Source organism: Xyrauchen texanus, chromosome 10 (genome assembly GCF_025860055.1).
Source record: "Xyrauchen texanus isolate HMW12.3.18 chromosome 10, RBS_HiC_50CHRs, whole genome shotgun sequence".
NCBI lineage: Eukaryota > Metazoa > Chordata > Actinopteri > Cypriniformes > Catostomidae > Xyrauchen > Xyrauchen texanus.
The window spans coordinates 31,570,945-31,588,804 of NC_068285.1; the positions used below are offsets into that span (position 1 = coordinate 31,570,945).

At 38.4% G+C, this 17,860-nt stretch overlaps 1 protein-coding gene across 1 annotated transcript in view; it reads right to left on the minus strand.

Annotated features, from left to right (window-relative positions):
- Positions 1–17,641, minus strand: part of LOC127650021 (gamma-aminobutyric acid type B receptor subunit 2-like) — a 343,063-nt gene extending 325,422 nt beyond the window's left edge. The window contains exon 1 of the mRNA XM_052135134.1: positions 17,224–17,641. Within this exon, the coding sequence (XP_051991094.1) occupies positions 17,224–17,535 (312 nt within the window). The 5' untranslated portion in view covers positions 17,536–17,641. The remainder of the gene's footprint in view (positions 1–17,223) is intronic.
- Between the last annotated feature and the right edge of the window lie 219 nt (positions 17,642–17,860).

Consider the following 17,860-nt stretch of genomic DNA (forward strand, 5'->3'; position numbering starts at 1 on the left):
ATATGAGCACACATTTAAGGCTGTTGGAACAATCTGAAATGTGTGTGGTGCACATTATAAAATGTATCAGCTTTGCTCATGACTAATATTTATGTGACGTGCGTAGGCGCTTTGCTTTTGACCAAATAATTTTATTTTTCCATGTCTTTTTTGTGATTTTTCCAGTTGTTTGTGATTACTGGTTAATGGTTTTATTTATTTCTATGACTTTTCAAGGCCTGGAAATAACAACGTAATATTTACGACTTTTCCATATTAGAAAATGTTACAATGGCTGCTACGCCCGTGATTTTAATAATGATTTTTCCGCCCCAGACTTTGTATTTTGGGTGCTGGGGCAGGTGTTAATGCAGAAAATAAACACATAAAAAACTGGGTCCTTGCCTGCGTGATGATTGTCAGGCAGGAGATTCTCAAGGGATGGAAGTCGCCAGGTGCACCCTCATTTCATGAGAGTTGCACCGAGTTGGGCAGAGTTGCGGCTTTTGAGGAGACAACTTATATACTTCAGGGCAAATTGGGTGAATATGGAAGGAAGTGGGGCACTTATTTGGCCTTCCAGTGGGGTTGAGGGGGGAGGAGGAGTGGAGAGGGACAATTGGGGAATATATGTAATTAATATGTGGAATCCTTTTTTTGTTGTTGTTCATTTCTTTGTCTTTTTATGTTTTAGAATATTTTCTTTATACTGTATGATCAAATGTGTATCTGTTGTTATTTAATGTCTGACCACTGGGATGTATGTTGGGTGATGGGGGTGTATAGATAAAAGTTCTTTTTTTATTTTAATGTTAATTACAATTTTCGGAATCAATAAACAATTTAATGACAAAGTAATAATTTTTCCATTGGATGTTAAATGATTTTGTGCTGCATATATAAGCAAATACATTAGTGAGTGTAGCAGTGAGAGTGACTGAATGAAAAAGTACTTGCCAGCATCTGCCTGTGGACCACCACATTGCACAGCTGTGACCAGACCACCCCTCAATCCCTGAAGAAAAACATCCCATGGGCCAGTTTACTCCCTTTAATGCAGCAACACACACATACTGTACAAACACACACACATTTCATCTGTGCATCACCGGCTCCTTCTTTGCTGTCCAGGAATTACACAGGATTTAATGTAATTAGAGGACTGACAAGGGCAAACTTTATGCTTATTACTCAACCCCTAAGAGAGACAGTCTGGCATTTGGCCAATCTCTAAAGACAAAGCCTAATCCTCTCATTTCATTTAACTTTCACATTGTTTACAGTCAGAATTCCATACATTGAGTAATGAACTGACACTGAGCAATGACTAACTGAAAATGCAAGTGATTTGTTATAAGCTACTGTCCATAGGCCTTATTCACGCTAGCACCATCTTTGATTTTTAATGGGAATGACTAAAGCTGTGAGGGATAGACTTACAGTTTAAAGTGTTTTTGGATCATTCCGCAGACAAAACATTGATAAAATATCTGTCCAAGATCATTCAGTATACAAAGAACTCCAAACAACATGAGTTGTGGGAAATCAGAAGTAATCTAGGAGCTTTATACAGCTTTATACTGTTCATGCCATTAAAGAGACTGTAAATCTATTCCTTACAGCCTCATTGTCATTCCCATTTAAGATCAAATATGGCACTAATGTAAATAAGGTCTATTTATTTGCATGCTATTCTATAGTGACATACACATATCAATGCTTAGGAAAATACCTATCTCTATGTCTAAGAAGTACACAAATGCTAGTTTGGCCCCAGGATCTGATAAAGGCACAATTCTATCATAAAGACCAACCATTTTTTCATCCTAAATTAAAAGCTAATTCTAACTGTCCCCTAAGCAATACGAACGCACCAAAATAAAAGGATCTAAAAGAAACCCTTCATCTAAATGCAATGGTCTACAGAGTTTGTATTCTATACATAAATGAATGCAGAAAGCACACTTATCAGTCATTGAGAACACATCTCATGTTGAAGCTCATGTTTTCAGACTTACTCTAAGAGAAAAGCTCAAAATAACTGTGTGGGAGGGCTGCGGTCTGACGTTCACCAGTCCAGTTGCAAACTGAAGCTAAACTCAAGCTGTGTCAATTTTTTCTCACAGCGTTTTGAAGGGCAGTAAGAGAAATCAGCTTGGAAATTTCCCCACCCCTGTTTCTCCACTTCTGGCATTCAATCAATCACTGGGCAAATGATTGTTTTACATTTATTGTAGCTAGATGCACCAGTCCAGCACCTTTTGGACGACTTACAAATCTTATTTGGTAAAAACAGCTGTGGAATGTGTCAATGAGTACATCCGTGTGGTTGAGCTTCTTGCGCTTGAGCTTCTTGAGTTGATATGATAGGGTTCATTTTGTAAGGCATCTTGTAAAAAATACGGCATTTGTCAAAAATAAACAATGCAGATAAAACCTGTAAACAAAATGTCAATAAAAAAATCTATTTAAAAAGTCAGTCTTTCTAGTATTACAGCTTTAAAAGAATCCATAAATGGGCGTTCACATTGAAAGCGTTTTATGTTGCGTTTTTGTTTTCATTTGTTTTTCGATGTAAACGTGCACTTAATAGACATCTTTGATCGTTGTGCCACTTCTCACACAAAAGCGGGATGTTATTAAGACATTATGTCAAAATTAAAGGGACGTTAACTCTTAAAAATGTGCCTATTATATTCATTGCACTGCATCTAGCATTTTTTACCACAAGACCGTTTCAGAACAGCCCCTAATACCTGCCAGTATGCTACAGTTTTAGATATTGAAATATGCTTGGAAACTATTTTACTAGCCAATTGCATAGAGGGTTGTTAAAGTGAAACAAGATTATATTGCAGAGTGTATTTCTAAAAGAAACTGCATATATATATATATATATATATATATATATATATATATATATATATATATATATATATGATGGGACCTTAAACAACAAGAATAATTTGGATCAAGAAAAGTGGACATCATCTACCAGAATGGAACCAGAGGTTTGGAGAGGAGGGGTTGAACATTTGTTTAGAGGCAGAGAAAGTTATTAAATTTATATGAAAAGTAAATAGGGTCCATTTTTATTTCATTTTGACTTAAACATACAGTATTAAATGAATAGTTTACCCAAAAATGAAAATGTTATCATCATTTACTCACCCTCATGCCATCCCAGATGTGATTTCTGTCTTCTGCTAAACACAAACAAAGATTTCTAGAAGAATATCTCAGCTCTGGAGGTCCATACAATGCAAAAGGATGGTGACCAGAGCTTTGAAGCTCAAAACAAAAACCATAAAGGCAGCATAAAAGTAATTCATACGACTTCAGTGGTTAATCCATTTATTCAGAAGTGGTATGATAGGTGTGGGTAAGAAAAAGATCCATATTTAGGTCCTCTTATACTATAAATCTATAAATCTCTTAATGTGCTTTTTGGATCTTTAAAGTTCTAGCAACCATTCACTTGCATTATATGGACCTACAGAGCTGAGACTAGGGCTGTCACGATTATGAAATTTGGATGACGATTAATTGTCAAACAAATAATTCTGACTATGATGACTAATTGTCTCTTTTAAGACTTTCACAATTAATTGTCAAAACTGTCATTTCTCTTAAGATGCATGTGTGCACATTGAGAAGTAATTTGTACATATTCATGTATATATATATATATGTGTGTGTGTGTGTGTGTGTGTGTGTGTGTGTGTGTGTGTGTGTGTGTGTGTGTGTGTGTGTGTGTGTGTGTGTGTGTGTGTGTGTGTGTACTGTACACATTTTCCTTTTAAGGATTTAAAAACTTATGAATGACATGAAAAAAAATTCTAAATACTTAAAATATGTCTCTCTTTTAATCAACATTAATTTTGGTAAATTTTACCTTTACACTGTTGCTTTTAGAACTCATATATTTTATATTATGTTTTATAAAAAAATGTAAATAAAAAATTTGAATAAAAAAATATTATTTATATAAAATATTATATATATATATATATATATATATATATATATATATATATATATATATATATATATATAAAATTATTATTATTATTTTATATTATGCAATAGGAAAATATGTCTGTCCAAATTTCTTCACTTCTGGCATCTCTGCTAAAGTTTTTATTTGTTTCCCGACTCCTGGATTCATATCCCGAGGTTACCAGAGCCGGCCAGATACAGCTCTGTTCCCGCTTGGTGTTGGACTCCACTGCTACGCGTCTCTGAGTAACGATGATTAAATGCAGCCGATGCCAGCTAGACATCCCTTCAGTGGATTACATAGGATGAACTGATGCCAACTCCAACCGTAATACATGGGATACTTCATATGCCATTGCATGAACCTTGGGCCTAGAATGGACCTCACCGAAATGACCTGCAGGTTGAAGTGTGATGCACCTCACTGATCTCTTCCTGCATCACCTTTGTCTAATAATGGACCACACTTTTAAAATGGAATACAGATTATCAATTAATGGCCAACAAAAGCCTTCATCAGCCAATAACAAAGGGCATCCATGTGAACTTCTGCAGTTAATCCAGAATGAACTTCAAAGACATTAGTCATTAATCTTACAGTTCATACAAAATCTTTGTTTAAATACTGACCCCTAACACTTAGTTTAATCATTTTAAACCATGACTTGCACTATACATAAGTAATATTGGCATTATATTCATGATATTAGTCAGAGGGGAACTGGCCCCCACAGTGAGTCTGGTTTCCCATTAATCAACATCTTATGGAGTTTTTTGTTCCTTGCCACAGTCGCCTTCAGCTCGCTCACTGGGGTTATAAATACAATTATTATTTAATTATATATTAATCTTTATACACAATTTGCAATCCTATTTAATCAAACTACAGATTGATAAGTCTTAAGACTTTATAGATATTACAGTTTAATTGTCTGTTAATGCATGATTTTCTGTAAACCTGCTTTGAACGTTGTGTTGTGAAAAGTGCTATATAAATTAACTAAAATATAATAAACTTTTATGTGACATTTTAATGCTCTTTGATTAAATACATGAGCGCTTATTTCTTATGATGCAAAACTTTGAATTTTAAGTTAATCATTTTATCACTCTACAGAAATAGAGTCAGCATGTGTCTCCTCCTCTGTGTCACTGTGTGTCATTAACACTTCATGCATGAACCCATAATGACCAGTAACATTTGCCAAAACACAATCATTTAAAGTGAAGCCAGAGCACTTCGTGTTCAATATTTTATATCTGTTCGTGTATATATGGGCGGGAGTGTGGCGCATGCGTCTGCTTTATAAGTTTGCTTAAAATTCCCTTATTTGGGCATTAAAATATGATTGGTATTTGAAGTGCACAATAATCGCAGTTATCTCAAATAACCACGGTTTGATCAAATAACCGCAATCATATAATTAATAATAAATATGACAGTCCTAGCTGAGATATTCTTCTAAAACTCTGTGTCTGTGTTCTGCAGAATAAAGAAAGACAAACACATCTGGGATGGCCTGAGGGTGAGTAAATGATGTGAGAATTTTCATGTTTGGGTGAACTATTCCTTTAAGACTGACATAACTTCTCTGCTATCCTGAAAACAGAAGTGTTTTAGATGCTCTAAAAAAAAGCTGGCTACCTGAACTGCCTACTGTGAAAGCAAAGAGCATGTGGTTGTTTTTAAAAACCTGTACAGCACCATACTGCTTTGATGTCCTGAGTCTTCAGGGATGTGAATGTCTAGGTCGGGGAAAGAATAAAACTGGAATAACTCCTGGCAATGTGTGTGACTCACTATAAGGTCAGCAATTAGAGCCCCATTTCACAATCCAACAACAAGCATTAACTACTAGTTAAACAATAAAAAAGTGAAGCTTTATAAGTGAAGTTATATTATCAGCAGAAGTGCATTAGATTGTACAGCAGGTCAGCCCACACAACTCATCCTTTGCACTTTATTTTTTCTATTCACATTACATGTTAGCTCTCTTGCAATGGTTAAATGAAGCATGCATGTTTTCCTGACATCTATGAAGGTGAGCCCTCTGTCTACTAGCACAGCAAATCAAAAACCACATGGCTGAAGCATGTTGATCCATCTCAGTTCCTGAACCCTGAAACTAGTAACATCCTATGAAAATGCAACATGATCTTCACAAAAGACTCAATGCATCCCGGCTTGCACATCTCCATTACACTGCCCTCACTATTACAGTTGGAAACTAAGGCATCTATGGGGTTCCTGCACTATGCAATTGTTTATATAGTGAGACAAACAGACCCAAGAGCAGAGGAAAAGTTAAAACGGTTTATTAACATTAAATAATAATAGTCTCTGTGTGTTGTGGAAGTCAGGAACAGATTCGTGCAATCCTCTGTTGAAGCTTAGCTGCAGCAAACTGGAAGGCAAACACACACCGACACACAGACAGAGGTGGGCCACCAACAAATATACGAGACAGCACCAACCAGACAGAGACAGTGAGGATAGTTACTTAACACCAAACCGCTATCTATAATGGTGCATGTAACAGTTATTACAAACTACATTCACAACGAACTCCATTCAGTCAACACTGAACTACATTTAACTAAATTCAACAAATCAGCAGAGGACATGACACACAAAAGGGATTATAATAGGCGGAAACAAACAAGAGGCAGTTGGTGCTCGCCAGCTGACAGTTGGCATGATCTGCATTCCCATGGAAAAAATCAGGGTTCCCATTGAAATGCTGATTCCTGAGCCAGTGGCACCTGATACACATGAGGGCGAAAACATGAACACACTTGGAACAAAACAAACAGAACATGGAGCATGAGTGTCCGGATCCCAACACAGACCAAAACTGAACCAGACAAGAAGTCAGGATCCAGACACCATGCCCGGACACGAACAACACCGACCGGAGAGCACACGGCAGTAACTCACAACCGGACATGTGCACTCACACAAAGAATGTGCGTGAAACACAAGACAGACAGGGAATGATGATGCCATGGTCCCGTCAGACAAAAACCCAACCTGACAAGGTGACAGGACCATGACATCACCAGACAGCGCATGGTGGTACTTCGCGCACAACGGTAACTCACAACTGGACCCGTGTGCTCACACAAAGACAGGACACAAAACACAAGACAGAACATGGGGCGATGATGGGTCACGGTCCCATCAGACAAAAACCCAACCTGACAAGGTGACAGGACCATGACACATTTACCACAACACAGTTTATAAAAGTCAAAGCAGTAGCAGAAGAAGCCCATCTGATGTCAACTTGGAGCCTCATAATACAAGTGTAATAGAAAGTCTAGGATGACAGGATTAAAGAGCTCACAAATGCTGTAATGTGCATGACCAAATGGAAGTTACAATGGACTACATTTGTGACAGTTAGCTGAAATCAAATGTGCACCCTGTCTTTCTAAACCTGTATGACTTTCATTCTTCAGTGAAAGGCAAAAAGGAGATGTTAGACTGAAGCCTCACTTGAATAAATTATGACAATTTTCAATTGTGGGTGAACTATCCTTTTAACCAACTTTAAACTCAAACACACATACTGTATACTCTGTCACCTGCATTACAGTTTAATTGAATTTGACCTATTAGAGAAATGTTTTTTAGAAAAAATAACTTGTAGTGACAACACAACAAGATGCTTTACATAAGCTCAGGCCTCTTGTTCTTTTGAGAATAACAGAAATGTATGGCAAGTGCTCAGAGCTCTGTAAGGGTTCCTGCACTCAGTTTGCAAATCTGACAAGACGTGTTTGCTCCTCTGTGAGATGTACGTTCCAGTGATATCTGCACGCATGACATTGGGCTGTAGTATGAGAAGGGCTCAAGGAGGTCAACAGTATAACAACAGGGACAAGCCTGGGGAAGATGAACTGGCTTTCTGCATACAAAAAATACTGTCTCTGAAACTGCTTTCTCATTCTTATCTACGGCATGAAAAAAATTAACATATAGAATCAGTCAGATGGTGAGTTTTAGGTATTAGTTTAAACATCTGTGTTTTTGTAAAAAAGAAAAATACCGTCTCTAAATGGCTGGTCTGTTTTGCATTTTTTCTAAAAGATGAGGGGCCCTGTTTTAAGAGCACTAGCGCTAAGCATTGACCTATTTCTCAGGAAAATAGCAAATTGCACTTTGCACAATATAGGCATATGACGAATACAGTAATATGGTATATCACATAATTAACATGCAAAATATTGTTATCGTGGGCACTTGAAAATACAGTAAATAATTCTAGATAACTTTTTAGCTAATAACCTTTTAGTTTAGATTTTTCTGATCGCAAAGTACTTTTTATTCCATAAACGAATCAAGATTTACAACACTGCATGCATGTGGCACAAATGACACATGAACACTTTGATGTTAACAAACCAGTGTGGACTAGAAGCATGGCTGAAAGAGGAACGTAGCTGACCCTTTATCCGCCTTCTAATAGGGTTGTCAATATAGTGGAAGTATTTTGGGTTTCATAAAATGCAGAAGGAGTGATGGTTTCCCTTTTGAATAAAACATGCGGCAGAAAAGTGGCAGTGAAACAAGTGAAAACTCCAACATATTTGCTCAGCTGCGGGACAATCATTCCTTCAATTAATCAAGATAAAGGTAGGTCATGACAGTTCTGCTTGTTTTTTCAAAAAGTTTTTGAAAACTGAGAGACATCCCTTTAAGAGACATTTAGCTAAGTGTCAACTAATATGACAAAGAAAGTGAACTGTTGATGCCATTTGCAAATAATGTGTAGCTTGCTTTCAAGTGGCCGAAGATTAGTTTGCTAAAACTCTGTTAGCTACACAGTAACTTTTGTGTCTTGTATTAACAACTAAAATACAGCTGGAATTATCTGATAATAAGTCCTGAAATCAAATTAATTTCAAGTTAGAACGCCACGCAAACGCACATTGTCATATGGTGTGTGCGAGCTTGAGGTTATTAAATTTGTAGCTAGCGCCTTGCTATATATTAGCAACTGGCTTGCTATCCAGAAAAAAAAAACATGCATACTATTGTTGTAGTCTGTAAGCTGGCTTGATAAAAATTTGTCTAGCTTTATTTTAACAATAGCCACAACAAGACAAGGTCTGTTCTGATCTGTAATGATCAGTGGCCCTGTGGCAGAATGACAATTTTTTTTACATCAACTAAATGTTATATTTGGTTATGTATCTATGGAGTTGATAGTAGTTGTTTAAACTTTCAGGGTTCTTTTTATTTCTTCAGAGTTCTTCGTTATCTGCTCATTTAAAGGCCAGTTTGGTATTGAAAAAGTAATTAAACTTATGTTGAAGAGAACAAAAATAATGTTTTGTGACGAGGAGGAGGGCGGGGCTGGGCGTGCGTAGTCGCGTAATAATTACTTTTTCAATATGAAACAGGCCTTTAAATGATCAGATAACAAAAACCTTTGGAGATAATGAAGAACCAATTGGGCTAATCAGCTGAGGAGAGGGATAATTGCAGCAGAATGTTGCAGTTGGGGAGAGAGAGAGCCACATTCAGCTGCCATGTGTGTGTTAGTGTTGTTTGTCTTTTTGTTTGCATTAAACATTAGTTTGATGGTTCAGCCGGTTCCCGTCTCCTCGGCTGATTAGCCCAATTGGGGGCCGGGTGTTCATAGTCACAGCCCGGCCCGCCCTTATCCTTGTCACAAGTTTGTTTATCTTTCACTCCATTTTTGTAATGTAATTCAATACCATGTTAATACCGTATTCCATGATAAAAGCTTCAGCAATTATCATGATGTGAAAATTTGATACTGTCACATGCCTAATAGAAAACACCTATAGTTTGTAGCCATGCACTACAGATAGCGCAAACACTCCCAACCACAGCCACTTGGCAAATTGAACTTTCATATTAGAAGCATTTCCTGTTTCAAATCACTGTTTCACATTGGCATTTACATGGTGCTTTGGTCTGATGCAAATTCCTATCTCTAAATATGATTCTTCTTCCAAAAAATTATTCTTTATAAATATAAAGAAAATTATTTTAAACAGTGCCAAAAATGAGCAACTGTATTGCCTAAGGACGTAATCACGTTGTAGGCTATCAGCAGTACAACAGACAACAACTGAGTCATTTTTAAAATCATTGCACAATAAAAGTACAGTAATGCTTTTACTTGTCTTGTGCCCTGCTCACTATTTTAAGTGGATGAAAAAACATTCAACACAAACAATATTAATATCAAAGATGAAATAAACTTTTCTAAAGTAAATGACAGGCATGCTGTCTAGATGATCTATGACCAAACTATGACCTTTAGCACAGCTAATGATCTCCAGTTCACTGAAGATACTGAGGGGGGCCTTCAAAGTGGAAATGTTCAGTGGGGTACTCTCTTTAATTTCTATCCAGATCTTTCTGTGAAAGGCTGAGCGCTGCGGGCACGGCCGGTAGCACCCAGGCCCAGGCGAGCGGATGGGTTCTGCCTGCCTGGGGAGAAGTTGAGAGGGGATAAAGGGATAAAGAGCCTCTGCTCTGGGACTGATTACTTACATCTGCCCTGTTAAATCCTTGCATGCATATGCATTGCTACTGCTGCTTGCTTTGTTTAATGTTAGTGGGTGTTGTGTTGAATGTGTACTCCACAAAAACTCACAAAAAAAAGGAGTAAAATTTAAATAATTTATTAGGTGGTTGAATAAATAAAAGTTATCATGTTTTTAGTTTCATCTACAAATGCTCATTATAGGTTTGTCATTCACCATGGCATTGCAAATTACAGTAAATTATGCCAGAGGCTGCTGCACTTTGCATATCAAATACTTTTATTTAGTAGCTTATTCTTTTTAACCAGTTTACACACATTTACATGTAAGCTTTGATGAATTCATGAACACATGTATGGTGGCTGTTTAACATGTAATATATAGAGATGGTTGAATTGAAATAAGTTTATATTGCTGCTGTAAAACAAGCTGCCAAGTATTGATATTCATCTCATTATGGTTTGTTTAACAAAATGATGCTTAATCCAAATGGCAATCGATGGGCAATCTAGTTATATGGGTTAATAAAGCTTCACCTGACATTTGAAGTCATATACCATCATATTCATGTCAAATGATTCAGTTAAGCATGCTAACATGTGCTTTGTACATTGCAACATTTTAATTATGAGCTAACTTTTACAGATATTTACAACGCCTTGGTAATTTACACTTACGTTTCACATCGATAACTGCACAAACCTCCAGCAACACATTTTCCCGCACTTTCTTATTTCCCTGTTGTCACACTTATGAATCCAAGGTGATAAATAGCGATTGATTAGCTTCTCATCTCCCCAGGTGATTGCACAACCAGAAATAGTGGAATGTGAAAAACCAAAACATGCCTCGTTCATAAAGGTATAATTCTCACATTTCCAGAGGTGTTATTGTCACAAAAACAATATGAACACGAAATTCAATACAGTAGGCCACTTCCTTAAACAATTACGTCTAACTACACTGATAGCACATGTACATTGCCTAGATGTCTATTTGATGTGTGTGTTTACATCTGATAGACAAAATTTTTAGGTTGTTTGCTCATCTGCAATATGTAAATAAAGACATTTCCTCTCGGATAACAATAAGACAATCAGCAGATGTCCTTTGAGATGTTTATGATTTAGAATGTATGTAGATCTGATCTTTATAAGATGTTTAGCAGATGTTAAGTAGACTGTGATGCTTTCCAGATGTACTATCTGAGTATGGGCATATCCAACAATGTGGTTTATGTTTTTATTTATTGTTCATAATATAGGTAACTAGTTAGTCAGTGAAATTTAATGAGTGTTTTAATTAACAGAATATTCCAAACAATCCATACAAGTTAAGATCAATCGACAGCATTTGTGGCATATTGCTGATTCCCAGAAATACAACAATTTATAAAAAAGTTGTGGACTCATCTCTCCTTTTCTGGTTTATAAGGCAGAAATGTGAAGCTTAACATTTTATAAAAATACTTAAATTGATTATTCTGTTAATAATAGTGTATTATTTGAACTGTAAAGTTGTTTAATTTGTAATTGTTATGCTTATTTTAGGGTTTGTGCCATTACGTCGTCATGGTGAAAAGGTTAAAAGGTTAGTAAGCGATTTTATCACACAAAAATAATTTTAACCCGCATATTGTTGCTATACTTCTGAGCATTTTAACATTTACGGATCGGCCACATTAAATTGCATTGTGCGTAAGTGCCTCATTATAACCCAAGTTTGTGCATTTTTTGTGAAAAAGAGGGACAAGTTGATATTGATTTTGTGGTAATCAACATTATGCCAAAAATGCTGTCAACTGAGCATAACTTGTATTGAACCTGGAATATTCCTTTAACTAACCAAAATAACTATTATAAATATACCTCAGAACTATTTGTCATGTTATACCGAAAGACCTGAGTAACTGGATGGGCTTTTGACATTTCCTTAATTAATCCAACATCAATGACATTGAATAACAAAAGGTTAAAACAATCAATTTACTAATCAATTAATCAATCAACAACAATTATATTCCATTCGGTATTACATAATGTATCTGGGACTTAAAATTTGTACATAGCCCTCTCAAATTTGATTTAGGTTAATGTACGACATTAGGGGGAACAGACTTCGACACTAACCTTAAGGAGAAACAAAGGGGGAACAGACTTCAACACTAACCTAAGGGGAACATTAGGGGGAACAGACTTCAACACTAACCTAAGGGGAAACATAGGGGGAACAGGCTTCTACAATAACCTTAAGGAGAAACATAGGGGAACAGACTTCAACACTAACCTTAAGGACAAACATAGGGGGAACAGACTTCAACACTAACCTTAAGGACAAACATAGGGGGAACAGACTTCAACACTAACCTTAAGGACAAACATAGGGGGAACAGACTTCAACACTAACCTTAAGGACAAACATAGGGGGAACAGACTTCAACACTAACCTTAAGGGGAAACATAGTGGGAACATACCTCAACACTAACCTTAAGGGGAAACATAGTGGGAACATACTTCAACACTAACCTTAAGGGGAAACATAGGGGGAACAGACTTCAACACTAACCTTAAGGACAAACATAGGGGGAACAGACTTCAACACTAACCTTAAGAGGAAACATAGGGGGAACAGGCTTCAACAATAACCTTAAGGAGAAACATAGGGGGAACAGACTTCAACACTAACCTTAAGGACAAACATAGGGGGAACAGACTTCAACACTAACCTTAAGGGGAAACATAGGGGGAACAGGCTTCAACAATAACCTTAAGGAGAAACATAGGGGAACAGACTTCAACACTAACCTTAAGGACAAACATAGTGGGAACATGACTTCAACACTAACCTTAAGGACAAACATAGGGGAACAGACTTCAACACTAACCTTAAGGACAAACATAGGGGAACAGACTTCAACACTAACCTTAAGGAAACATAGGGAACAGGCTTCAACAATAACCTTAGGAGAAACATAGGGAACAGACTTCAACACTAACCTTAAGGACAAACATAGGGGGAACAGACTTCAACACTAACCTTAAGGGGAAACATAGGGGGAACAGGCTTCAACAATAACCTTAAGGAGAAACATAGGGGGAACAGACTTCAACAATAACCTTAAGGGGAAACATAGGGGGAACAGGCTTCAACAATAACCTTAAGGAGAAACATAGGGGGAACAGACTTCAACACTAACCTTAAGGACAAACATAGGGGGAACAGACTTCAACACTAACCTTAAGGGGAAACATAGGGGGAACAGGCTTCAACAATAACCTTAAGGAGAAACATAGGGGGAACAGACTTCAACACTAACCTTAAGGGAAAACATAGTGGGAACAGACTTCAACACTAACCTAAGGGGAACATTACGGGGAACTGACTTCAACACTAACCTTAAGGAGAAACATAGGGGGAACAGACTTCAACACTAACCTTAAGGAGAAACATAGGGGGAACAGACTTCAACACTAACCTTAAGGAGAAACATAGGGGGAAAAGACTTCAACACTAACCTTAAGGGGAAACATAGGGGGAACAGACTTCAACACTAACCTTAAGGACAAACATAGGGGGAACAGACTTCAACACTAACCTTAAGGGGAAACATAGGGGGAACAGGCTTCAACAATAACCTTAAGGAGAAACATAGGGGGAACATACTTCAACACTAACCTTAAGGGAAAACATAGTGGGAACAGACTTCAACACTAACCTAAGGGGAACATTACGGGGAACTGACTTCAACACTAACCTTAAGGAGAAACATAGGGGGAACAGACTTCAGCACTAACCTTAAGGAGAAACATAGGGGGAACAGACTTCAACACTAACCTTAAGGAGAAACATAGGGGGAAAAGACTTCAACACTAACCTTAAGGGGAAACATAAGGGGAACAGACTTCAACACTAACCTTAAGGGGAAACATAGTGAGAACAGACTTCAACACTAACCTAAGCAGAAACATAGCGGGAACAGACTTCAACACTAACCTAAGGGGAAACATAGGGGGAACAGACTTCGACACTAACCTAAGGGGAAACATAGGGGGAACAGACTTCAACACTAACCTTAAGGGGAAACATAGGGGAACAGACTTCGACACTAACCTTAAAGGGAAACATAGGGGGAACAGACTTTGACACTAAATTAAGGGGAACATTGGGGACACGTACTTTGACACTAACCTTAAGGGGAAACATAGGGTGAACAGACTTCAACACTAACCTTAAGGGGAAACATTGGGGGAACAGACTTCAACACTAACCTTAAGGGGAAACATAGGGGGAACAGACTTCAACACTAACCTTATGGGGAAACATTAGGGGAACAGACTTCAACACTAACCTAAGGGGAAACATAGGGGGAACAGACTTCGACACTACCCTAAGGGGAAACATAGGGGGAACAGACTTCAACACTAACCTTATGGAGAAACATAGGGTGAACAGACTTCAACACTAACCTTAAGGAGAAACATAGGGGAAACAGACTTCGACACTAACCTTAAAGGGAAACATAGGGGGAACAGACTTTGACACTAAATTAAGGGGAATATTGGGGAAACGTACTTTGACACTAACCTTAAGGGGAAACATAGGGTGAACAAACTTCAACACTAACCTTAAGGGGAAACATAGGGTGAACAGACTTCAACACTAACCTTAAGGAGAAACATAGGGGGAACAGACTTCAACACTATCCTTAAGGAGAAACATAGGGGGAACAGACTTCGACACAAACCTTAAGGGGAAACATAGGGTGAACAGACTTCAACACTAACCTAAGGGGAAACATAGGGGAAACAGACTTCAACACTAACCTTAAGGGGAAACATAGGGGAAACAGACTTCAACTCTAACCTTAAGGGGAAACATAGGGTGAACAGATTCGACACTAACCTTAAAGGCAAACATAGGGAGAACAGACTTTGACACTAAATTAAGGGGAACATTGGGGAAACGTAGTTTGACACTAACCTTAAGGGGAAATATAGGGTGAACAGATTCGACACTAACCTTAAAGGCAAACATAGGGGGAACAGACTTTGACACTAAATTAAGGGGAACATTGGGGAAACGTAGTTTGACACTAACCTTAAGGGGAAATATAGGGTGAACAGACTTCAACACTAACCTTAAGGGGAAACATAGGGGAAACAGACTTCGACACTAACCTTAAAGGGAAACATAGGGGGAACAGACTTTGACACTAAATTAAGGGGAACATTGGGGACACGTACTTTGACACTAACCTTAAGGGGAAACATAGGGTGAAAAGACTTCAACACTAACCTTAAGGGGAAACATAGGGGAAACAGACTTTGACACTAACCTAAGGAGAAACATAGGGGGAACAGACTTCAACACTAACCTTAAAGGGAAACATAGGGGGAACAGACTTTGACACTAAATTAAGGGGAACATTGGGGAAACGTACTTTGACACTAACCATAAAGGGAAACATAGGGTGAACAAACTTCAACACTAACCTTAAGGGGAAACATAGGGGAAACAGACTTTGACACTAACCTTAAAGGGAAACATAGGGGGAACAGACTTTGACACTAAATTAAGGGGAACATTGGGGAAACGTACTTTGACACTAACCATAAAGGGAAACATAGGGTGAACAAACTTCAACACTAACCTTAAGGGGAAACATAGGGGAAACAGACTTTGACACTAACCTAAGGAGAAACATAGGGTGAACAGACTTCAACACTAACCTAAGGGGAAACATAGGGTGAACAGACTTCAACACTAACCTTAAGGGGAAACATAGGGTGAACAGACTTCAACACTAACCTAAGGGGAAACATAGGGGAACAGACTTCAACACTAACCTAAGGGGAAACATAGGGGGAACAGACTTTGACACTAACCTTAAAGGGAAACATAGGGGGAACATACTTTGACACTAAATTAAGGGGAACATTGGGGAAACGTACTTTGACACTAACCTAAGGGGAAACATGGGGGAACAGACTTCAACACTAACCTAAGGGGAAACATAGGGTGAACAGACTTCGATACTAACCTTAATGGGAAACATAGGGGGAACAGACTTCGATACTAACCTTAATGGGAAACATAGGGGGAACAGACTTAGAAACTAAGCTTAAGGGGACATATAGGGGAACAGACTTCGACACAAACCTTAAGGGGAAACTTAGGGGGAACAGATTTCGACACAACAACGGCACTGGCCACAAACCACTGTTAAAATGAAGAATTACTGGCCATCTTGAATGTTCATTGCTATTTCGTCATTGCTATTTTCATTAGCATATTGGTTATTTCAGATATAAAAAAGAAACATTCTGTACAATATCAATACTTACAGTATGTTCAATATTTCAGAAATTTTCTTAATGTCAGTGACCATGCATGTAAGAAAACAGGCTTCACTTACAGCACTATTGGCACGTGCGCAGCTCGTCAAGGCTGTGCAACACCTGTGTGCACTTTATTCTCAATACAAGGGGGCGGGGATTGTATAACATAATCTGAGGACTTCAAGAACTTGTTTTGCTTTCTCCGAACATTTCATGTAAAATAGTACAAGTCGCCCGACTTTCCACAAATGTACCTACCATTGCAAAATCCTATTTTCCACATGAGCGCGCGCAGACAGCACACTGCCCGCAGATTACCCCCGCAGCATGCACATAAACCCCCCGACAACACTCTAAATGACCCCTAAATGCACTTACCTCTGTGTCGTAGATTTTGGTGATGAGCGAGAAGGAGTACTGCCTAGTCTCGCGTATGTGTTGGATGGCCAGCTGAACGGCCGGTTCAATTCCTTGACTGATGCTGCTCATCAGCGCTGATTCGTTCATCGGCATCAGGACCATGATGGGCAACTTCTCACCGTCCCTCGTGTACCAGTTGTTGTCCAGGCCGTGCCTTGTGTAATCGTGGCAAACCTTCGCCAGTGCAGGTTGAAATCCCAAGAAGGACAGAAGTATGCATCCCGACAGAAAGAACATCTCACATCTGCAGTTCCTCGGGGACGGAGCCATGCCACTGAGATCCACCTTCTCACTGTCCTGGCATCGCAATATTTAGGTTCGTCTTGGACGCTCAGACCACCCAAAGAGAAAAGGCATTAGACGGGATTTTAACGAAAACTGCTATGCGAATTGTATACTAGTCTTGCTGTGTGGCGCGCGGTTCGGATGCTTCAGTGCAGTAATTACTGCGGACCTCAAAGCTGGAGTTGAGATGCGTAAAACCAGAGGATGGTGTACTAGTTCCGCTAAAGTGTTGCACACTGGTCCTGGTTAAATGCTGTGCGACCTGATCCCTCTTTCCGCGTCCAATACACAAGCAAATGCGCACATCACC